The sequence below is a fragment of the Parus major genome, chromosome 1 (genome assembly GCF_001522545.3).
Source record: "Parus major isolate Abel chromosome 1, Parus_major1.1, whole genome shotgun sequence".
Classification (NCBI taxonomy): domain Eukaryota; kingdom Metazoa; phylum Chordata; class Aves; order Passeriformes; family Paridae; genus Parus; species Parus major.
In genome coordinates, this window is record NC_031768.1 from 48041341 (window position 1) to 48066969 (window position 25629).

At 34.6% G+C, this 25629-nt stretch overlaps 1 protein-coding gene and 1 long non-coding RNA gene across 3 annotated transcripts in view; one reads left to right on the forward strand and one right to left on the reverse strand.

Moving 5' to 3' along the window:
• The window catches only part of SCEL (sciellin), a 46455-nt gene that overhangs the window by 11967 nt on the left and 8859 nt on the right, over positions 1-25629 (reverse strand). The window contains exons 3-12 of the mRNA XM_033514181.1: positions 24751-24868; positions 24071-24133; positions 23693-23761; positions 19836-19904; positions 18112-18177; positions 16864-16929; positions 14810-14842; positions 13467-13538; positions 2159-2218; positions 499-555 (exon numbers count right to left, since the gene is read on the reverse strand). Of these exons, the coding sequence (XP_033370072.1) occupies positions 499-555; positions 2159-2218; positions 13467-13538; positions 14810-14842; positions 16864-16929; positions 18112-18177; positions 19836-19904; positions 23693-23761; positions 24071-24133; positions 24751-24868 (673 nt within the window). The remainder of the gene's footprint in view (positions 1-498; positions 556-2158; positions 2219-13466; positions 13539-14809; positions 14843-16863; positions 16930-18111; positions 18178-19835; positions 19905-23692; positions 23762-24070; positions 24134-24750; positions 24869-25629) is intronic.
• LOC107211717 overlaps positions 16946-25629 on the forward strand; it is a 39264-nt gene continuing 30580 nt past the window's right edge. For both annotated transcript variants that reach the window (XR_004497363.1, XR_001524284.2), the window contains exons 1-2: positions 16946-17485; positions 21239-21318. This is a non-coding gene — a long non-coding RNA (uncharacterized LOC107211717). The remainder of the gene's footprint in view (positions 17486-21238; positions 21319-25629) is intronic.

The window sequence follows — 25629 nt, forward strand, 5'->3', positions numbered from 1 at the left end:
CTTCCAAACTGACTGTGGCTCTGTCATTTTAACTTGATAACAGACTTGCATTCAGTTCAGGCACCAGTACCATGAGCTATGGAAATGCCTGCCAAAGTGTAACCCTTGTTTGGTTACCATATCCAGCCCAAATCTCACTTCCAACTGCTATTATCCAGGGTTCTGCACAGTCTCTAGGTCTATGTGGTCACATTTATACCAGTAACCCATCAATTATTGGCTGTTAAAAAGCTAATTTAATGTAATAAATTTCATGTATTAACATATGTCAGGTATGTAAAATATAAATTTACAGTAATATTGTACATAAAACGCTCTATAATAAAAAAATATTACCCATTGACACTTTTTTTAAGTTTGAAAAAAGGTAACTGTCAGCCTCATTTGAAAACACATAAAAATCTAATTATTTTTACTGAACAGAACCTATTAATACCATTGTCCAATTAAACATAAATATTTTATAAACTTATAAGGGGCCAATTATGACAGGCTTGCCTCTTATGTTTCTGATCAGCAGTATTTTTTTCAGCCAAATCCGAAAGGTCTTTTCCCCTGAAAAGAAAAAACAAACAGAGCCTTTAAGGTATTCCCCCTATCTAGGAAAGGATAAACTGTCATAAAAGAAAGAAATATATTTATGCACACATTTAAAAGGAAAAAAGTAAATGTTTAGCTAATTTTAGTTTCAAAATTTGCAAAAATCTTATGTTCTTGAAGAAAATATGTTTGTAATTTTCCCCTAGCAAGGTAAAGTTCTGTATCATTTATTTATTTATAGAAATTATTATCTAGTGCATCCAAGAAAATAAAAATGCTTTTTAAAATAGTACTAATGCCGTAGTTTAAGATTATTCTTTTCCAGTAAAGACAGTGAAGAAGAAACATGAAATTTCAAAGAATTTAGATTAAATTTACAGATTCCAAACAGCTTAATCTATGTTTGCATCATTTATTTGCAAAAGTGGATTTTTATTTGAACTAAGAAACTTCAGCTTCTGAAGAAAACACCTAAATATATGGCCAAATGTCCAAAATTTTGCTTCTGGAATGACAAGAAATTACCTCGGTCTGTCACCATGGTAAACAATTAAAGCACTGATCATGATAATTTAATTTATATTGAAAACATTAGTATCTGAACACTCACATATTTTACAAATAAGGAAACTTTTTTTTTTTATTTCATAAAACAATTAAACTAGAGGCTGGGTTTTCTTCTATTTTCTTTACTATATCAAAATGGTTCAATGAATTATAAGACTTATGAAAAGTACTGTAAGAAAAACCTCATGGTTCTCTGGGTAGAAGTAGAGAGCAGAACAAAAGGCCAAATTAGCTCTGTGAAATTCCTAATTTGGTCTTTTCAATCCATGATAAGCTTAGAACTCTGGATACTCCTAAGATTCAGTAATGTCTCAAAGCCTTGGACTCTATTCTAATAAATTCTCTCTGAATTAACATTAAAAAAAAAAAAGCAGCCCAACTTTAGTGCTAAATGTCTAACTACATGTATGCATATGTGTGCATATATGTAAGATTGTCTACTGTAAAAAAGATGATCACAGGTTGGCAACATTTATCTGTTGTTACTGTTTAGAACATGGTTCTTGAAATTCATCTGCAGAGTATCAGCGCTCAGTGTTACATATATAACACAGCTCTCACTAGCAGAGTACCCCACCAGTTCCTCCCTTTCTCTGTGCTGAAGGGCTGCTTGCAGACCTCCAGAAACTTGGCTTGAAAGTCACTGAACTGACACAGTGCTCAAAAAAGAAAGCTCGAGCTGTTCTCTACGGATCACTTCCCTTGCTGATTGAAATGCTTTGTTACACCTTGCTGGGCAACACTTACCATCCATGAGTTCTAAGATATTTTGTTTACTGCCCCTTCTCTAACCATATCAAAATATTTCAGTGACAGTTTAATTGAAGAAGCATATAAGGCAGGTATGGAAACTTGCTATTGGTAGTACTTGTTCAGCTGACAGTGCACATGCCAGTGAATTAATCTGTATTGTATCAGGAATGCTACTTACTGATCTATAAAAATTTTACAGATTAGCAACATTACCAACATTACCTTTCCTGACATGCTCATAGTTACAAACTACTCACTGCCTTAGAAAAGTAGGGCTTGAAAAACTTTGAACACTTACTCCTTGTCACTTGTGAAGGAACTTGAATTCGCCTTGCTGAGGTTATCAAGGCCTTGGCTCCTTTAGAGACAGAACAAAACCCAGATCAAATCATAATTAGAATAGCCAGCTTTCAATTAGTCATATTAAATACTCACTTTAAAAAAATGTTATAATTGACATATTTTTTATGGAAGGAAAAATTTAACTTATGACCATCATTTTAGTAATTCAAACGTATTCATAGATACAGCAATATGCTCACCATATGCACATTAATCACATACTCTTCCTGGAACAAAAAGATCAATATATTTTGGAAACAAAAAGTTATACCTAGTACTTTTTTCAAAAGGGATAATTCCTGCTGAACATGCATTGTGCAGAATGTCAGAGTGTCTGACCCCTAACATGCTATGGTAGAACAAAAAACCTTTAGCAAGTAGTACTATCAACCAAGTACTCCTGATATGTGAATCATATCTTACCTAAAAAAGTGATGATGCACTAAGTCTTTCTGTCTAAATAAATCAGTAATTTAAAAAAAGTTCTTTTGTCTATTTGGTAGGCTGTCTAGACGAGCTTCTCCCCAAGTAAACTCTCCTGTCTCACAAGAAATGTCATATTTAAACTGAGAGGTGCTGAGATCTGGTTACATCCACTGATTCTTGCACTTCCACACAGGGATAGAATGTCATTTATCATTACTCTCTGATGTAACGAAAAAAAAATCTTCCTTGAATTAAATCTTGCTGGTTAATTAATTTTCCTTTTTCAAGATACTTGATATATCAATACTTCAAAATACTGGCATATACTTCAATATTGATATATTAAACATATATTAATCTATAACTATTAAAAATAGAAATGTAAATTAAGGTATTTTATACTTTTTGAATGGAACTTTTAGTAGTATCATGGCAAAACATGGAGCGTTGCTTTGACTATCTTTATTTCCCTTGAAAGGGTTGCACTGGTGTTAACATTTCTATAAAATGCTTAGTTTCTGTGAAAATGCATTTTCAGAATGCAAACCTCTACTTGAAAATTTTCCAGCAGCTTCACCTAAAAAGCTACCATCTAGTAACATTAGCTCACTACAAAAAAATTACAATTTTACTCTTCAAAAGAAAGCAACGGGAAAGAATGATACCTTTGATGCCTTTAATGATATAGGACCTGTTATATAACCTGGCAACAATGTTCCATATGTTTCTTTACTGACTTTTCATTGTGATCTGTTCCATCATGAAACAACATCTCCATGGAAGATAAAGGTAGCCTTTTCAGGTTTCTTCTTGGTCATACTTGCCAGATTTGGGACTCCTTTTGATAAGATTATCAAAATCTCCATTTGTTTAGCAATTAAACATCTCAGTGCAAGGAGAGTCAACTGCCATTTAGCTAGAATTCCATACCAGTCATTAATAAATTATATACTTGTGGAAATTCTCTTTATATTATCACAGACTTAACACTTTTCAGACTGTTCCTTCAGAAACTGAAGCCTTGCAGTTATCCAAAAATATCCTTGGTGAACTGGATGGCAAACTGCTTCCTCAGTATGTGGAGGCAGCAACACTAAAATTATAGTAAGTGTAAATAAGAGCTCAGGTAGTTACTTAACTTTCATTTTTGCAACTTTTATATTAAGAAAAACCTAATCAACCAAACCCAGCTGTGCATTTGTCTGACTAGAGTAAAATATGTATTATTACTTTTGTCTCTTGCGTCCTCCATTTCTTTCTGTTCTTAGGGGTGTTTTAAATATTCAAATCTTCTCTAAAGTCTACTGACTTGAAATTGCAGCAATCTCAATTATGATCTTTAATGTGCTGTGCAACCTGCACATATACGTCAGCCTCATTGTTGTATATTCACCCAAAACATAGGAAGCAGCTTTGGGGCTCCTGTTGATTCTGCCTGCAGTCACAGGATTACATGCAGTTTACTCAGCAAAGTTATCAGTAGCCTTTCTGCTGACTTCTGCTGCCTTTCCCAGCACAGAGCAATGGAAAAGCTGTGACTGTAGCAAAGCTGTGCCCTGCAGGCCACTGTGTCTGTACCTTCCTGTGTCTGATTGTCAATGACATGTAAGCATTTGCAGAAGCAAATCCCAATGTGCTTCTAATGAGATTTAGCTCCATAATACAGATATGTTTGAAATTTTTACTTGTGGTGTAGATAATCTGTTCACATTTTTATGATTTTCGATTTCATATTTTTAATAATCCCTCTGGGTTCTTCTTTCAGAATTAGATACCTTAACTGAAGAAGCCTTCCTATAAAAATATTCCATTACAATGCAGGTAAAAATATGCTCCTACAACAAGGCCCAAATACAAGAAGTTTCTGTGTTAATCTTTGTAAGGAATCCTAAAATATCTCGGTATTATTCTATCAATACTACATAATTGAATGAATAATGCTATAGAAATGTATTTTAGAACACCAGGAAGTTTTATCACCTATATATTTGTTCTTGTAGGTAGTAGCTTTCTGTAAAAAGTGGAGGAAGAAACTCCTTTGAGATAAGCAGGAAAGATTCTGGCTGTAACACATGGGGTTTTTTAAGTTTTCACATGTATTTTAACACTCTTCCCACAGAACTGCAGATTTCTTTACCTTAAATTTCTCTGTTCACTTTGCAAAGAGTTTTCAAAAAAAGATTGACAGTTATCTAAAATAGTTGGCCTGTTTGGAAATAATGGGGGAAAGAAATTTCCAATATTTTAGGACTTATTCCTTCAGAAACACATGTACTGGCTTACATTATTCCTTGGTGCAACTCAAAGGATGGATGAGTTAGTTCCCTTCTAATCTTTAAACCATTATGACTTTGTAGCCAACAGCATTTTGTTACTTCCTCTCACATTATTTTGTTCTTGTCAGTGCTTTGGGTATTTCAGTGCACTGACTGGCTTGCAAGGAAGATTTTATTTGCTATCTAGGAGAGGCTACATGTGCACTCTTTGCTTCTACAGCCTGATTCATAGAACACCAACCCTGAAGGGTCCTAATAAGTGAATAGAAACAGTTGCTGCTGCAGATGGCAGCACAAAAATACAGACTGACCTATTCACATTACGGTTCCTATGAAAGAGAAGTTCTGTAAAACAGAACCTTGGGAGACATTAATTTATTGTACACTTCTTGAACTTTCAGCTTTATGAAGCATCTTTGCATGACTGCAGCCCGTAACCAGGACTGACATCCTGTAAGTCCTTTGCCTTGACGTGGCAAGCTTAGCGCAAAACAGAGGTCATAGGATACACAACTGCAAGTTACTGGTTCAAGCATTGTTCAGGTTATTTGCAACTAAAGAGCTGTTATTCATAAAAGGACAAAATGTAAGGTAGAACAAGCTGTAGGACATGGGGCATAACTCAGAATTTATCTATGCTCAGGGCATACTTTTGCTGACTTTTTAAATCTCTCTTTGTTAGCAAAGTTACATTTACTTCTAAGCATTAGCATACAGTGCTATCAACCAGTGTCAATATTAGAACATAATCCAGCCTCACATTAAAAATTAGAGTAGATCTGCATTACAGAACCTGAACAGAATTTCAGGTAAGGTTTCATTTGAGAGTTGTTACTTTGTTAAAAATCAGCAATATAACTTAAATATTTTTAATACTTCTAAAAGAGATGACAAGTATTAAAGTAGAAAAAGACTAACCTAAATTCATACATTTAAAAAGCTTGTGAATATTGGAATATCAGATGCAGTGAAAGGCTCCTGTGGAAAAGGATTTCCAGTTGCAAGTATAATTTTCCCTTGAAAAAATAAACTACTTTGGTGTCTAAGGCTGGCTGAATTGAGTTAATACTTCTTACATTTGTCAACAACTTTTTAAAACATAGATGATGATGGAAAACAGCAGCATGAAACTTCTATACAAAGTAATTTAGACAAACTAGGGGAAATATCGTTCAAATACGGTAGGTGGCCTGTAATAGATGATGACATTTTTCATAGGTCATTCCAAAGGATGCCACCTCCAAGTATAGTATTTTCTGACACAGCCATTAAATCCCTGTGAACATTCTGCCTAGGGTGAGTATTTTTGAAATGGATGAGAATGAGCTAGATCAGACAGCCTGCCAGGAGAAGAATATATAGTTTGCTCACAAATTCAATAGGATGAAATCTTTTAATAAAGACTCAGGACATGACTGGAAGTTTTTTGGAACACCTAACTCAGGATATATGATTTGCATATATGCATTTTTGTATAAATTTTGCACATAAAAATATTTTAAATGGCAATACAGAATATTTTGTATATTGCATATTCTACAAAAGGATCTCAACTACTGAAGAAAACAAATTAATTTATTATAAAATAGAAAGATTAAGATTTGGATTAAGACCTTAAGGTCATTATTTTATATTTTATATATAATATAAATATATATATATAAAATATAAATAAATTTATATTCATACTGTTAAAGTATGGAAGACAATTCTCTTGATTCATTTACTTTTCTGCTTATATGTGACCACCTCCTAAAAAAACCCAAACAACAAAATAAAACAAGCCTATTCTGCCTTTAACAACATCTTTGCAGAAAAATGCACAAAATAGCACTGTGAATCCAAAAAAAGTCCTGCCCTGAAGGACAGAAAAACTCATGTGCAGCTGGGCTGCTGTGGGCCTCATGCTATAGACTTGTTAGCCATGAAATTTGCTGCTGCTCTCTGCTATTTTGCCTCTAGCTGCTTGTGTAAAATAGGATTAGAAATCTGACAACTAATGAAGACAGTCCAGCAGAATAAAAGACTAGAAAAGAACATAAATAAAGTAGGTTTTAAAAAAGCTGGCAAAGCAAGCTGTGTGCAAAATGTATGGCTCAGTTTAACCAGGGACTCCTATTCTGCCATATCTTGGATCCCTATGCCTCTCAGACACAAACAGTAAGGGAAATTACATAAGGTTTGTGTGACAAGCTCTACAGAGATCTACAGAATTCTCAAAAGTTTAATATCTCTGATCCTTTATCAATATCAGCAAATGTTCCTTTTTATGGAACAAGAGTGGTTTGCATTACCTGATTCTACTAATGTTATCACAAATCACGAAGTGTGATTTTTTTTTCCCTTTTATGCTCTGTATCAAAAAGTTGGAGAAATTTAATTGTCTACGTTTTGCTTTGTTTTTCAGTCTGCATTTAATTTCTGACTTCGTTCTCTTGAGATAGAGATCTAATATTTTCAGTCCTTCTGCTCTGTGATCTATGCTTATGAATCTCTCTTATTTCAGATAGTAGTTCTGAAATCCTAGTGTAACTGGTGACAGGTCAGATCACCATCAAAAAGAAAAACACATATTAATCTGATCCACACATTCAAGCACTTCTCATATTTCTTTCTGATTTCTTGGGGATTTTTTCATCTTGAAAACATTCAGATAAACTTTCAATCAGTAAACATGAATCACACCTACAAAAAAGCATTAGTGATGTTATTCTTTAGTGAAAGCAATGAAAATTTTTCTAATATTTGTATTTGAAAATTCTGATGGTAATGAAGAAAGTATCAATGCAAATAGACTGTCCTTAATGCTGAGGTGAAACTGAAGCTGATCCTAGACATGTGGGAGTGAAAAACGAAATTTTAAACAGACCCCAGCTAAGCCCTTGAACCTCAACGATGAGGAAGCAGAGTATGTGCCCATGACTCTCTTGTTATTCAGTGAATACTTACTTAACCTGTAAAAGTCCTGAGCCTCTATCTAGTTCCAAATGTTCCCTAATTATTGAAGCCATTCTTGCTTTGTTGCCTAGAATTTTATCATCCATCTTTGCTGATAAACCAACAATTGACATAGCATATACCAGTAATACCCAAGCACCAATATTGTGTTATTTTATGAACTAGAAAACTGAAGGACCATGCATATTCAGACTTGTTGGAATGCCTCTGAAGACTAGGGCACTTGATGTCAAAGCCGGGGATACTCAGTGAGGTTTTGAATTTAGTCACTCCGTCATCATCAACATAATCATGAGCAATCTAGAGGCAGGTCTATTAAAGGAATCATGCACAGTATTTTTAATAGATCTACATCTGTTTTTTGATTAAAAGGCCTGAGCAGAATTATAAAAACTACTGAAATGACTCCCTATTTCTAATATATGATATAATAATATATATATATAATATTTTTAAATGTGATACCAAACAATTTGCATCTCATGTCCCTTCTTCAGTGATCTCACCCTGTTGACCTACAAAGTGTTCTGATCAACAGCTGCTTCTTCTGATATGATGGAATATGTAAAGACCGCACTAAGAAAGTCTGGCAAAAAACATATGGGAATTTTTTAATTGGACATGTCAGCACAGGAGAAAAAAAACAAAAACAACCAATTGCCAAGTGGGCTTTCCAACTCTGGAATAAAAGAGTTGGTCTAGAGTATATTAAACAAGTCAGCTGTCTTACTGGGTAAAATTCAGCATCATGGGCCCAGCTGAATTTTGATCTGCTGCTATGGCTGCTTTACTGTCTCTGTATCATGTTTTTTCAAATATAAATGAGGATGAATAAAGGAACTTTTTGAAAGAAGATTGGCATTTATCCTGGAGAAGGGTGCCTTTCCTTCCACACTGCTATGCTCACTAATCAGTGCCAGGAGCCCTTGCTCAGACCTTTCATCAATAACATCTGAGAGTTAGGGGACAGAAGAGGACTGCAGTCAACTGTGAAAACCAATTTATAATGTGCCAAAACAAGTGTAATGCTTAGCCCAGAGGACTTTGGAGTTAAATACGGAGGAAGAAGCTGTTGATCAGAATGTTTTATAGGAGTTACACTGGGAAAGATCACTGGAAAAAGACAACTTACTCAATTTTTCTGGAAGTATATGTATGACCCTGTAAACACTGTTAAAATTTCAGTTCGGAATAAGGGGCTTGGATCTCTTCACAGAAGCTGTGCAACAGTGAATCATTTGTATCAACATGAAGAAAAGCTGCAAACCAGAGTTAAAGTGAATGCCAAGTCTATCAGAATCGAGAAATAGAAGGAGCCCATCACTTGGAAGAGCCTTCTGCTGAAATGCAAAAAAAATAAATTAAAAATTACTGTATTGATTTGTACTATCAAAAACAATTTAGGAAGTGTAAAGCAACTTCACTTTACCATAAAGAAACAATTGTCATTGCAGCAAATGCAAGCTAGTGAATTGTGGGTGTGCTTATGTGAGTTCTGTTTCAGTATCCTTGCTTCCAACAACTTTTGAGGGACACAGGTGTCCTCCAGGACGTTTTAGAGGTCTCTAGATGGTCTAGCAAAAAAGTCAAAGCATATAAAAGACATCCCAAAGGAAAAGTCATACAGAAATTATGCTTTGAGGAGCTATGCCTTTAAATTCTGGGCATCTAAACTTTAGTCCAACCTAAGACAATTCCTTTGAATATTTCTCATGGTTCTTTGTAATTGTGTATTGTAGAGACTCATAGAATGGTTTGGGTTCGACCTAAAAGACCATCCAGTTCCAACCCCCATGCCATGCACTGGGATACCTTTCACTAGACCAGGCTGCTCAGAGCTCCATCCAACCTGGCGTTGAACATTTCCAGGGATGGCAATCTAATGAGAAGACATAATTACCAATGTCTCAAAATGCACCTACATGTTTTCAATTCTGTGCTTTATGCAGCTCTAGATCAAGAAAGGTTTTGTCAATATTTGTTTAGGAAACATGACATCATTGTTTTAATTCCATTGGTTTGGTAAATTCCAAGTCAATAACAATTCACTTTTTTTTTCTTTTAATAGAACCCCTGTATTTTATATTTTTTCCACTTTTAAAAGTTTCCAGGCATTGATAGACACAGAGTTGTGAGTCCTTATAACAAGAGTTAGTTTAAGCACAGATAATTAATGTGTTGCTCTTTCACAATCTATTGCAATGAGAACCAGGAACACATTTTGGGTCAAATAGGAATATCATTAAAAAGGAGCATAGTACACACAGATTTACAGCATTGTCTGAATTTTCTACTACCTGAGAGGAGTAATAATAGTGAGTTACCCTCTATGTTAGGGTAAAAACTGGTACAGGAGAGGAATATAGGATTCTCTAAATTATGTCAGAAAAATTCTAGTCCCTTGTTTCTGTTCCCTGGAAATTGCCTGTTACCCACATACTTGCAAATATACAGCTGAAGTATTTTCTTCAGGACAACTTCTGTCACCGGCATATCAAAAAGACATCTTTATGTAAGGGTTTCTGCAATATGCCCTTTGCCTCTACAGACTAAGTGTCTTTCCCTGGTAGCAGACAATCTCACTACAGATGCTGTAAGAGCTGAGTGAGATCTCTCTCTAATTTCTCATATAGTCCCTGTTACTATCACCTCAAAGATTTTCCTCAGGTATGTCCAACATGAATTAATTCTGATATATCTATGAAAAATAAAAAATAAATTCATTACTTCTACAGTTTATGAACTTATGGAAATAAAGCTTTTTGATTATCAGGCATTCTTTGGTGGCAATAACTTTTTAAATGCCCTGGTAAATGTGGCTCGCTGTGCCAAATACCATTACTTTCTGTAACAATAGGTCATTCAATACATATGATCCCCATTATAAAAGCCTTTTTATAGAAACACACACTTTTTTGTATCCTAACTGTAGTCATTAAAGACTGACTAAAGCTGTGTTAAGCACCCCCAGAATATTTGAAGTGGTTTAACATTATTTTCTACAGAACATTGTTCTTTAAAAAATACCTGGTTTTAATCACCTGCATTTAATGGTTACTACAATTAGGGAAGGGGAAAAGGCAGAGGAAGAATTTTCCATCTTCACTGATGTGGAAATAAAGCACAAAAAGGACTTGATAAGACACAAATAAAAGGCCCAATGAGGAAATCGGAAAAATGTCTCTGTATGTATACAGTGTAGTGCTCATCTGCTGCATCTATGAGATACCAAGAGACCTGATTTGACCTGTTATGCTCTGAAAGATGCACAATTTTTAGGCAGTAATCTTCATATCATCTGTGTCCTAGCCTACTTATGCTGCTTAGACTATCTATAGATGCTGTAGCTAATCATGAGATGCCTATTCCATTGTCAATCATATGCAACAGGTGAAGGTCTGTATGTCCATGCCTTCAGACCTGAGATGTGTGTATACACACACACACACACACACACACACACACACACACACACACACACACACACACACACACACACTGTATTTTAAGATGGATGTCAGGCCTAACTGCTGTCCTTAAAAATGATGCAATAATTGCTTTGTGGTTTGTTTTTTTTTACAATTTTAGCCAGAAGAGAGTATCTGACATTTTTTTAAGGTAAATCCTGTATGAAACATTTTCCTTGTATCATTAAACAGTTTTTTAGAAAGCCAGTTGCCATTTTCCACTTATTTTATACTGAAATTAATTCCTTATTCCTTTAACATCCAATCAGAATCCTGAATGACAGACAATTTATCAATTAAGTCTGACTTTAAAAGCATGACCTGAAAATCTTTCTATTCTAAGCAAAAATACAGGTAACTAAAGGATGTAAATTAAAACAGTATTCTAATACAAATTAATATTACTATATACACTCTTCATGTAACTGTCTACTTACCCTGTGTGACACAACCATTTTTGCCAAAAAAATTATGTGACATCTTTAATAGCAAAAGGGAACTTTTGCTGGCAGCTGATTAATGCATTTTTTGGCTAGCGAAAATGTAATAAAAATCTGTAGTTTTGTGAAGCTAACCCATCAGTAGCAGATGGATGACATCTGAAGCACCAGCCAAATGTAAAGGAATTATAGCAGCAGTAGAGAGGGCTGAATTTTGCCTACTAAGATTACAGACTACTTACAGTTTATGTAGTGACACAAATAGCAGTGCAGTGTTGCCATAGAAACTTGTAGACCAGTAAAATATTCCTCCACCTCTTCTCCAATGAAGGGACAGGAATACAGAGCTTGGTATGGTAATGAGAGCAACCAGGGGATGATGAATGTGAACTGATTGAGGGTGAGGATTAAGTCAGACCTTAACAAGCCCTTAGCAGCAAGGAAAGGCTGTGACTTCCCTAGTTAATGCTAGGCGTATTTAATTCTCTAAGATCTCCCACATTCGTTGACAGGAAAATGTTTCACTGAAACACTGCATTTTTTTTTTCCTTTTCCTAGGGATTACATTGTCAGACATCTTTTGGACGCTTTCTTAGTAATTTTGTACTGGTTTTATGTTTTTAGGGCTTTGGGGGAGGGGAACAGGATTCAAAATAGTACAGACTGTAGCTTCAGATCTCACAAAACTGAAGTTTATGAATCAAATAAAATTAGCTAATTTAAATTAATTTTAATGTCTGCACCATTTAATATTTCTACATAAAAACTGCAAATGAGCTATTGTAATTCTCAGTGCCTATCTAGGAATCTCTTTCTACTTTAATTCATTTTATGATTGCATATTCAGGCATTTTACTCTGGTCAAGGTCACAGAGTAAAATTTTTTGCATGTTCATAGAATCATAGAATGTCCTTGAGTTGGAACAGACCTTAAAAATCATCCAGTTCCAATCCCCTTCCCTTGCATGAGGGCATCTTCCACTAGACCAGGCTGCTTAGAGCCCCATCCAACCCTCCTCTAACATTTCCAAGGACGGGGCTTTAAAAATTGCTTTAAAAATACAGCATCTCAATCAGTCCAGAATCTTTCAATTTGCTGAAATTTTAGTTAAAAAATGTCAACAAAAAAGTCTGTGTCTTTTCCTCCAACAATTTTTATGGTATTCTGCATATTTTCAAAGATTTCAAAGATACGCCTTCTAACTCATCCCTCAAAAACAAGCCCATCTGTTGAAACATGCTAATTTTGTCACCCTAAAGGGTATATTTGGGTTTTCACTATTCAAAATGCTAACACCACAGTGCTCAAGTTGAGGTGTTTTAATATACATAGTAAAGTGTAGTTACTACCTCTCCCTGAAGAGCAAAGAAAATGCACTGTATAATCCATACTACCCCAATTTTTCTGTTTTGAAGCACTTGCAGCAACTTAAAAAACACATATGCTGCTTTTTAGGATGCAGGCTGGACAGACTGAAAGATAAAAAAATGAAACAGTTGAGATAACCTTGGAAGTCAATGAGAGGGAACTCAGAGTTTGGACTTCTAGGCCAATGGATAGGACTGGAAAAATGCTGTATTAATCACACAGCATGTCCAAACAAGCTAACAAATAAGAAATAAAGCAAATTGAGTACTTAATATCCCAATAATCAATGCTTATGAAAACATTGTTTTGATTATACTGTTTATGTTACCTTGCTGTAGCTTGATCATCCACATCAGTCTTTGATTTCTGAGGTGTCACCTGTGCTGATGGAAGGGCAGCTCTGCAACAGGTGAAAACATATTTAAGGCTCAAGAAGATATTTGAAAACATGTTGTATCACTTAAATGATTTATCATTGTAGATATTATATTTCTTTCAGGTGTAACTACAATGAGTTTGCATTATCTTTAGGAATTTTTTTTTGTTGTTTTTCTCTTTTTATATATATATATATATATATAATGTGTATAGAGAATTATACATATATATAAAAAAGAAATGTAATGCTTTGGTTCACTAGATTACCACATCCACTGAGCCTTTTGAAAAAATAAAATCCCTAGACTAGCTATTTTGCTAGTATGGACATAGCAATAAAGTGGACTTTCTTTACTGTTCAAGAACAATTTTAGTAGTATAAAAAACTTGAAAAACTGTTTCTCCTACCTAATGTATCTTATTTAGTAAAGACAAAACTTTTATTTAACCAGAAAAGTTCTGAATTTTTAAAAGCTAAATAAATACACATTTACTCTTTCCTATTTTTCTTTATGGGAACAATCAAATTGGTCACTACGGGGATACTAAAATTATGAGTAATTATAAGAGAAGGAGAAGGCAACAGAGTTGATGAAGGTTACCTGCTTCTTTAGAGAATTTTTCTATTAGTATGGCAACTAAACCATGAAAAGTTGCATGGCTCTCTTAATTATAAGTCATGAAATTGCAGAATGGTTAAGTAATCTTTCCTTAATTTTGACCATGTGAAATGGACATTTAATTAAGGAATTAATTTAATAAATATATTTTCTAAAATTAGAGCAACCTTTGCAGACACTCAAGTTTAGAGTACTTTGCATCAATTCATCCTAATGCCTTCTATTACAAGCCTTTGCATGTGCAGAGCTTCTTGATTTAACTGTCTTTTTCTTCACACTGCTTACACACTCTTTAAGAATTTCTTTTTCTTTGCATAGCTCACACTGTCTTTCACTGACTTTAGAACAGCAGTTGCATTTAAAAGAGTATTTGCATTAGCAACACATATAACTGTGGAACTAAAACTGCAAAGCAGTTTTTAATGTTTTATGCAGTTTAATGTTTTTTCAATTTGAGTAAATATCCATTGAAGTGTTTTAAACTATATGCAAATAATTGCATTTCTGCAGGGAAGGAAGTCTTCATGCACTTCTTCAACATCGTCTATAGAGGAAGCCTCGCAGGTAAATTATACAATGTTTGTATTATAAATAAATGTAAAATAATAATCGAGGTTTATGCAAAGGAACGTGTTACATTTCTAAATCTTCTAAGAAGCAAAGTAAAACGTACGTTGTTGGAGCCTCTGAATTTTCTGAAGTGGTTCTAGAGAAAGAAAAGAGTAAACATTTAGCAAAACGCTAGTATTGAAGCACTTTGCAAGATTTAGATCAATCAACAGCAATTACTTTTACTTTCCCTTCCTTCCAAAATAATATATTTTTTTAAATGTAGAATATATGTTTAACTCAAGTAGCGTAATACTAAATTTAAACCATAATCTTCATGTCACTAAGACAATCATTCTTCAATTAACATTCTCCAGTTAATCACTTTGATTAATAGTGTTTTGTTTTCAGCACACAATCCACAACCATAAAACTCAAATACAGTGAGCTGCTTATAGTCTTAGCTCCAACTACAATTTCTTTCAAGTGTTCTGTAAAGTGTGTTTAATCAGTGGGAACTGAGGCAAAGAACTCTGGAAGTTTATATATCATGTTTAACTATAAAAGGCTAGAATTACATCTCAGAATCACGGAAGTATATAAATAACCATGACCAAGAAAACCCACATACCCATGATTGCTGGACTCCCTTCCTGAGGACAGCAGAGCAGTCAGCCATTCTCAAATGTGAAGAAAAGACACAGCTGACATAGCTCTTTGCTCAGTCTTTAAGACTGATAGTGACCTTTAGAAACTGTGCTTATTAGCATCTATGCATGGCACTTTATTTCCTAAAACTCACAGGCAAGTAAAAACCTTTCCTTTGATAACTATTTTTAGTTATTGTAATATTCACAATTTGGAATAGCTTTCACATCTTCAAACCACTTTTAAAAGCTAAACTGAGTAATCATTAAATGCCCATCACTTTTTAAACAGCTGTTCATGATGGCGGCGTTGTTATAGGATCCAGGAAGGGTTGTGAAAGCTTCAGAAAGAATATGCCTGTTTTCAGTCTTCTCTGAACTCTGAGACTGGAAGAGTAACTGGATAATTAGTGTTGAGAAGAATACAGGAATTCTGGCTTGCTACTAGAAGCTGGGTGGATGCCATATAGAGCATTAACCCAAGCTTTCAAAATTACCATTAATTTAGCAAGATATTAAAATGAAGGCACATAAGTTCTTCTCAGTTGGCACATTGAGAACATCTAGTAAGGACCGACTTCAAAGAAAATAAACTAACATCTCTAAGCTGTCTTTCTGCCGAGTGGAGAGTGACTTTGAATCTTGGCCAAACAGACAGAGGATAATAAACACAGAATAAGATTAAAAATAATTGCTAAACTTGGTTTTAAGTCTTCCAGTGCCAGACATTCCATAAACTCCCTGGGCAATAGTCCACCAAGGCCTATATCTAACATCACAGTGTATCCATTCATTTCTGTTTCATTTCATTTTCATCATTGCTGCACATGAGACTCATGTTGGAAGTCTCCCAGATTAAAACTAGGGAAGCAGAAAGCCATGCTGCAGAAAATAGTGGACATAAGCAAAGAGTATCATGAAGGTTTATTTATTAAAATTTTAAACCATCCATATTCTGCTTTTTGATAAAACCACAAGAAATGTTCCCTGTTCTCTTTGTATTCTGCCAGAAAACAACCACAACTTCAGAAATAAAAATCAAACATCCATCTGCAGGTAACTTTAGTCTGATTGTTTGCTCTTGGATACTTTGCTGACAGGGGACTTAGTAGATTTTGAAGTTTTGCTCACAGTGATACCCAAAAGGGCCAAGGGTGAGCCCCTGACTGCGAACCCAAATGACACCGACAGATCCCTGCCCTGAGGTCAGTCTCTCTACAGCACATTTACCTTGAGGAGAATTAATTGGAATAGTCCAAAGTGAAAGCATGAAGAAAGAATTGCAAGCATGATAGAAAAATTTTGGGAACACTCGTTACCTCAGGCTGCCGGCACTTCATATACTCAGGCCCCAGTCAATGCTGGGCATCAAGTTGCCAAGAGTCCAAACAAGTACTTAGGCACGGGATGCTTTCTCTTTGCATGGCATCTTCTGCATCAAACTCAGTCCATCAAAGAACTGCCCTGCTCTCTTGCTCCCAAAATTAGCTCTAGCCAAGTTAGGAAATAACCAGCGATCACTGATACGCACCCTTGGCTTTCCACTGTTTCTGTCGGAGTCTTACTACTCGAAACTGGGGGAGGCATCCAAGATTGCCTGTAAATTTTAATAAATATTTTTTTCAGTATTAGTTTAATGCTCTGGTCCTGAACAGAATACTGTGAATGCTGGAATAAAATTGATGTAAAAATACCTAGAACTTTTCTTAAATTACCAGTATTTTCAAAGACTGCACATTGATACTTTTTAGACCACATTTATAGAAAACTGAATAGAAAAGAAAACAATACAGTATTTTTATTTATTTTGAAAAATGTATTTTGGGATGCTAGGTGGTCTTTTTTGCAATCTGAGTGGTACAAATAAATGGATCATTCATGGAAAGGACAACCAGATAAAATGCACAAAGAGTATCAAGTGTCAACACAAGAAACACAATCAGGCTTTTAGAGATCACATAAAGAGCACAAGCACTTTCAGTTCCTTTTTTGTTTGTTTTTATTTTTACCCTCAAAACTATCAATCCAGCAATTGTTTGTGAGGTAAAAACAATTACACCAGAAGCAGTGCAATGTATTGATGGCCTTCCATATCTTCCAAGAGCCTGAAGAGAACTACTGGACTGAAAACATCATAAACTTCCTCTAAACAGGTCTGTTGATATAAATTCGATGACATTTTCCTTTCTACATTCATTATTCTACTGATCACATTTTTCTGCATTAAATATGAAATAGAAAATCATGAATGAATAGAATTTTTGCTGGGAAGGATGCAGAAAAGTATGGCTATCACCAGCTGTAGCTTTTAAATTAAAAATGGATTTAGTTCTACACCCTGTTTTTATTCTTGCTTAGCTATCTGAAATCCAGATTTTTAAAGGGAGCTGTGTATCATTCAGAAAACTGTGTGATTCATACGCACTGCAACAGCACAGGGTCAAGTTTGGCATCAAAGATTTCACAATTACAGTAAGCTACAATGCTTTAAAACTGGACACTGAAAATGAGTACACCAGCTGAGTTGGGGGCTGCAGCCAAGTGTTAGCACCCATTGTGCCACCTCCACCAGGCTCATATAACTGGCTCTACAGAGACAAAACTTGTAAATCCCATGGAAAAATACAAGAGGATCTAAAAGTTTGATTCTTGAAGCTTGTTGAGGAGTTTGAGTGTGCTGGAGGAGAAAGTTGGTAATTTTTTTAACACAATTGTGATACATTACTGAGGCTTAACACAATATACCCCCTGGCAACCAAGCAGTGGTGGTAATGAATACCTCTTTTTCTTGATTGGAGAAGTGACTGCAATGTTTGTGGATACTGCATTAGGAGTCCAAGATTGTCTGTTAGGAAATATGCTTAGTGAGTTAATCTTCAGAAAGAGTATAATTTTAAATTATCTTAAAAAAATATCATATTTCTGCTATCAGAATGATACAAAAGTGTATGGTAAATGCTGTAACTATGTTTGTATACCTCAAAGGACACAAGATGTAGGAGACCTTAAGGGGTTCTGATGTTTAGACAGCTGCATTTTTACTTGATATCCAAAGTCACTTCTGACTTAAAATCTTGACTTCCATATGTACACTTTAGTCTCCAAACACTAATAATAATATCTTTCATTTTCTTACTTTAAATTTTGTTTCTTGTTCAATTAGAATGCTTTGTGTTATGATATGCTTGTAAAACTGACATATATAAAACCAAGGCAGTGATTTCTCATAAAATTTATCATAAGTTATATTCTTATCCTCTGCAATTCTTAATGATAGTAATTGGCAATTCATAATAACAGTAATTGAAGAATAGCACTTTACAAATCATTTTGCTCTCTGGCAGGAAAAAATATATTCAATTTAAATCTCTTTTAAGTCCCATTCAGAATTAATTGTTGGTCTGTTAAAAAACATTCTCAAAAAAAACCCCATAAAATCCAATTTATATGATGTTTCATGTGTCATCATCACCATGATTTACAACATAGTGGTGCAAAATTATAATTTGAAAGAGTGACCTCAGTTGAACTTTAAATGCCAGAGATACTGATTTGCTCTTCAGACTAATAGCTCAATTCTCCACAAGATGACTTTTAATTGCTGTGCTCTCTAGAAACTATGTTCTGTGTAATTTATTACTGACAGAATTCTACTGACACTGATGAAAGCACAAAGCGCTGTATTTGTCCCTTTGCATTTACAAATATGGTGGCTGAGATCTTCTGAATTTCCTTTCTTAAATGAAAATCTCAATCAGGGAATAGGTGTAAGTTTTTTAGAAAATAATTCTTCAGTGTTGTGGAATTATTTGACATGTATAGGGTGGCCACCTCTGAATTATAGCAACTTTTAAAAAATGTATCAACAATGTTATGCTAATTTATTTTAAATTAAAACTGTTTAATCAATAGATTGGTCTTCTGACAAAAAAAAAGTTTCCACTGCAAAAATCAGCAATGTACAACAGCATTTTCCACTGAAAGCAATAATAGAATTTTTTCATTATCCTTCCTCAGAATTATGTATTATATTTGGTAGATATTATGCAGATAAATCTACAGCTCTAGAACATACCTATGTTTTTCAAAATACTCTTATTCTTTCTCCTTTTTTGTATTTAAAATACCGTAATTATTAAATAATCATTATGCTGAGTAAATGTGTAATCTGAGCTGGTCTCCCTTTTAAACTGTGTGGAGAAATTGAAAATTTTCTTTAAGGAGAATTGTTCTTATTTTAATGATTTTTTTTTTCTCCTCACCAACTATAAAAAGAGTCTATGATAATTTAAATATAGATGCCTACGTTCCAGAGGTCAGGTGGTCAAATGAAGCATACACCAGGCCATATGCCATACAAATAATTTCTCTGTATAATCTTGGTATGTACATGAATTCTAAAGTTATGGTAATATATAACAATGAGATAGTAATGCATGATAAATGATACATGATAAATAATAACACATAATACTTAGATGATACAGATTCTGAAATTCATACCTGTTGTTTTGTTTATGGTTCAGAGTTGGGGACTTATTGATTTTATCAATATCACTTCCAGCTGGAATTCTGTCAGAAACACAGGAATTATTTATAATACACACTCTATTTTTTTTTAGAAATCCATTTTCAATAAAATTAAAATATGGAGTATCATTTTGCCCTGTGTACTGATATCCCAGTACCACAAATATCTCAGTATCACAAAAGGTAGATAATAGAAGCTGAAATTATATAAATTTAGTGCATTATTATCTGAAGACTCTAAGTAGCTCACTGAAAAAGAGTTTTCCAAGATGATGTTCAAACAATAATACTGTATTAAGCCTCACTGTTGCTAATAATTTATTACAACTCCTTTAAATTAGCTCAAAATACCTCAGAAAGTAAAAAATTAGCACAGAAAGAAAGCCATGTTCACTCAAGCAGTACACACATTGTCTTTTTCTCTGTCTCACCATTTCTAGAGATGCAACAGTCTTATTTATAGATTTAATAGTTCAATGTGATGTGAAAATAATCTAGAGCAAAATCCCTGGCAAAGCGTGGGAGTACAGGAGTAACTTGTATCAAAGAATTTGGATTCTTTGTGTTTGAACTGATTTCATTGAGCCATGAAATTTACATGAAGAAACAACCACATGATTTTTCAAGCCCTTTGTGGATTCTATAGTTGTTGCCTAAAGCTCTTCAAAATTTTCACAGAAAACACATGAAGCCATCATAACTGAAGCAGATTAGGTTCTTATTTTATTCCAGCTTACTTCCTATATATGGAATATTCTTTAGTAAGAACTGGAGGACTCTGAAAAGCTGAAAGTGATATACATTGAAATAGAGGACAAATAGAGGTTGAGAGGGTTATTAAATATTTTATCTGATTAGATTTGGTCTTAAATATTTGATTAAATCAGATGCCACACATCTTGAGCTACAACTTATATATAATTTTTTTTAAATTATTTCTTTATTCTCATCTATTAACTGAAGCTATAGATGCAAAACAACTACTCCTAGAACTATAATCTGATGTTACATACAAAATATTTTGTATCCTGCCTTCAAGAAGCACAGAATATTGCTGTATTTAACGAAAAGCCTTCCAGGGAGTTCTGGGACACAATCTGCACCAGGTGTGCTCTGTGTCTTTTGCAGATCTTGAATGCAGTTTTGCAAAGAGTCCTCTCCTATCAGGGAAGCTTGTGACTGTGACAGCAGCTACAGTTGCTGGGAAGGTCACTAGAGGTCTCACTAACCCTGCTGCTATTCCTACAGATGCAAACTCGAGCGTTCCCTCTCATTCCTCACTCGCCAGTGAACCAGCATTTCTTTCACATTTCATCGCGTATTTTCAAAATTCCAGCGCAATGCTTTACATTGTTTTGTTTTTTTCTCATTATAAGGCCTTAAGGGTTCGATCTGGCATCCTGCTCCATTTCTGCCCAATGTAGTAGAAACTTTTTTGAAAAAAAGTGAAAGAAAGGTAAGCATTATGTTAACTTCTCCTTGTATAACTTTCACGCTTCTTTTAAGAAATCAAAGAATATCCTCTGTTCACATCCACAACGCTGTATCCAACAGACATCCCTGGATCAATGGTCCATTTACACATGTATGTTTATCTGAACCAAGTTAAATTTCTGATCTCCACAGTATCTTGTGGTGGTGACTCCTACAATTAATATACACATTAAAGGAAAAATAAATGTTCTTTTTATCTCTTCTCTTCTCTTCTCTTCTCTTCTCTTCTCTTCTCTTCTCTTCTCTTCTCTTCTCTTCTCTTCTCTTCTCTTCCCTGTTTCCTTTTATTTTCTTTTTTCTTTCCTTTTCTCTTTCCTTTTCTCTTTCCTTTTCTCTTTCCTTTCCTCTTCTTTCTTTCTTTCTTCCTCTCTCTCTCTCTCTGTGTTTCATTATTTTTTCTCAATTATCCAAACATTTATAGTCTTCATTCTTACGGTGCAACAAACAGAAAATATGTTTTCATTACTCAGTTTCCCCATATCATTCTTTTCCAAGCTGAGGATGTTTGTTTTTTCAGACATTTCTCATATGAAAGCTATTCCATCCTTTCTCACTTTCCCCTTTAATTTTTTTGTTCTGGTTCCATTGTAGTTTCTTCACATCAGTAAAATGATGCATGTACTGTTTGAGATATGCAAAGCAGGTTCATACCACACACTGCAATGGTTTCTGGTTTGCCCTCTGATCCTTTCCTACTAATTTCTATCTTTCCAAAGTATTCTATTATTAATAAAGCAAAACATGAAAGTATGTAAATTGCTTCAGTCTCATCTACCCAAATCTAATGGCTATAGATGCAGTTAAGATTTTGTGTTTCTGGAAGCTCTTCTGGGCTTAGAATCATTTAGTACATGGAAAAATAGCAATGTAATTTTTATCCCTACCTCACTTGTAAGGTTTCTCTCCTCTTTTGATAAATAGTTAGTTAGTTCCTAATAATACTTCTGCTTCCTCTGGGAAGGATGTTCTCCACCTAAAATCCTTTTTTGGTATACTTTGTCATCAGTTGCAGATATTGAACCTTTTATGTTAGATATTTTTGTATGAAAAGACAAAGATAGCTTACAACCTGAAATAATTCAGAGACTTTAAGATCTCAGCATAAACCAAAAAGATATAGAGTACAAAAGAACAGAGCTCCTCAGTGACCCTGTAGATTTCTCCTGTGACTTCTAAATTAGCAATCAGGGTTCGAGGCATGAAAATCAACCTTTAAAAATTGTTTTGAAGTAAGTGGCCATCTGGATAAGTGCAACAAAGGTGATACATGCTACTTGGATTTCCAAAAATCTTCACAGAAGTCTGTTTTTAAGTAAACTGATCTCACATGGGTAATAGAGAAAAAACTGGTTAAAATGTAAGAAACAAAGACTAGAAAGAAATGGCAAGTTTCCAGAGTGACAGGAGAGATCTGTATAAAAGCTGTGTTCTTCCACACATTCATGAATTATCTAGGAAAAAGGAGAGTGGGATGACGCTGCTTGCCAATGTCAGTACTTCATGGTAGTCAAAACAAACAGCAACTGGCAAAGCTTTTCAGAAGTCATCTGCTAACATGTCAGATTTCTAAAATGGCAGATGACATTCACTTTTCTTGGATGCAACGTAATGCCTGCCAAGAGAAACTATTGATCTCTAAACCTGCAATTATCACTCAGAAAATAAATCTTGGAATTATATAAATAACATTGTGAAAATTAAAACTCAATGAGGAAACTCAGTGTTACGAAGTACACGGGGAGGAACTGCAAATGAAACAGTAATCACTGTTATTACTCCTCTGTGTATATACAAGGTGTGCACCGTCTTAAATGCCTACATGGAGATTTGGATTCCCAGACCAAAAAAAACAATATGGAAACAGAAAAGATACAAAGAAGAGCAACAGGTAAATTGAACTTATAGAATGGCTTCCTCATGATGAGTGAACCAACATAACAGGATTCACTGGGCAGTAGAAGAATAGGCAGGGTGATGATACTGCACAGGTCTCTGGCCTATTCTTTTTCAAACTCCTGTGGAGATGGCAAATTTTATGTAACAATTTCACATTGTTTCCTACAAGAGAATTAAGGATCATAAAATAAAATACCAGTGGTAAAACTCAACTAAATAAAGTGCACTTTTCCCACAGCATGCATTTAAGTGTTGGTTCTCATAGACTCAGTAAGTTCTGGATACCAGATGTTAATGGTGGCTGGATTTTGAAGATGCAACACAGAAAGAATCTGCAAACACAAGCATGGTCAGCACTGACTTAATTCATGCTTTCATTTTTAAGACCTCTCACAGGTATGACAATCACAGTGTACAATCCCTCCAGAAAAAAGCCATACCTGTCCAAGGTGGTGTCAGATCTGTATCGTCCAAGTACAGCTTTCTGATCTTCCTTTTCATTTGTGCTACTGCAATAAAAAATTTAGAAATGCCACTTTGGTCATTGATTTTATTAAACAATTCATCATTAATAAGAGAGTAACTATGTCTCAGATTAAGGTATCATACACGGTTTTACACCATCCAGGTGTCAACAGATCTAACCCTGGATCCACTGCAGTGACCAATTATTGACATCGGAGTCAGATTTACAGTGAAAATATGTATAGATTAAAACTGAACAAAACAAGTTCTTTGCTTTGTTCATGACATAGTGAAAGGATATCCAGTTTTCTTTGGTAATAAAATTGGAAAGGTCTTTAGATACTCTACCATACCTGTGTAGGCTATCTTGGGATTTGTATTGGTTAAGCACAGCCCTTCCGTAGTTTTCATCAGCACTTAAAGCAAAAGAAAAACAATGAGTATTAAAAATAAATAACTTTTTCTTGGCAAAAGATTTCTGTCTTCAATCAGGTTTCACACCTGCCCACTACCACTGTAACTGCACCAACTGCAGAACTCTGCAGTAGAAAACTCCAGACATTTTGGAGTAAGAATTATCTCTTCCTACAAGCTGTTCATGGACCAGATAATGATAACATGGTCCCAAGACATTGTTTCTGCTGTAATTTAAATCCTGGTTTACATTAAAGTAAATCTAAACTGATTCTGACTTAGGCTCCTTAAAAGAACTTGGCAAGATTTACAATCTTGGTTATAGAAAGAAGAAGATCATAGTCTTGCAACCTAGACAAGTGAAATGTGGGATTTTATTTGTAGGGCAGAACTTCACGAAATACCCAGCACTCAAAAGTCATAATGAAGAACAGTCAGTGACTATTCAGCAAACCAATACTTCCAAAAAGGAATAAATACCTCTCAAAGATAAATAAATGAGTTATTCGATTGAATTCCCCTAATTTTGGCTGATACCATCCATGGAAAAGTAGACTTTCCATGCAAAGGTACATGGCATACTTAAGTATGGAAGAAATGCATTTAATATTTTTCTTACCTTTCCTCCTCAGGCCTCTTCTTTATCCAGCTGTTATCTTGCAAAAGGGTCCGTCGTTTGTTAATATCATGAGTAGCCTGTTGTCTGCTTTTAATTGCAACAGAGGGGCTCTTCTTATCTGAAAATTTAGAGAAACATGTCTTAAAAATGAACATGTAGAAAAACTTTGTAAACCTAAAGTACTATTACATAGGTTGAAATAGGTAAAAATTTAATACTGATTGAATTTTCAGTTATCACACTTGTTTAATCCAGATTGCTTCTTGAAAAGTTTGTAGCTTCACCTTGAAGGGCCTGCAGAAGCCCAGCTTAGCAAACTAAATACAGTTTCATCCTTATTATGAAACTGCTTCACATGTTTCTAATGTAAACACATTTCACAGATCCGATAAAGGAATTACGATATTTGCATACCACAATAATCCCAGAAAAGTCAAACTAATGACTCCTGTTTCCTGGGGTGTTGTCTGTGGGTTTTGTATTTGCAGATGTATGATAGGATACAGATTTTAAACCAAGGCTAATCTTGAGGTGACCACTTGGCCCTCCAACTACACCCAACTCAAAATATGTGGATTTCCATATTTCTCAGAGTTGGATTCCCTCTGAAACTTTTTCCTCAAAGGCTGAATGAAGAGAGTCTCTTTTCTAGTCAGTTAGTTAGTCTTACTGAACCTTAATTAGAGCAATACTTTCACATCAAATTCAACTAAAATTAGTTTCAAAGATTATTGGGAGATACAGACTGACATGCTGAACAAACATGGAAGCCTTACTTATTTTTGAAAACAACTTAAAATAACTTTTTCCAACAAGGCTGATATTTAGTTCATTGGTTATATATATTGTGTGAATGTTGTAACAGTGTGATATTCACTT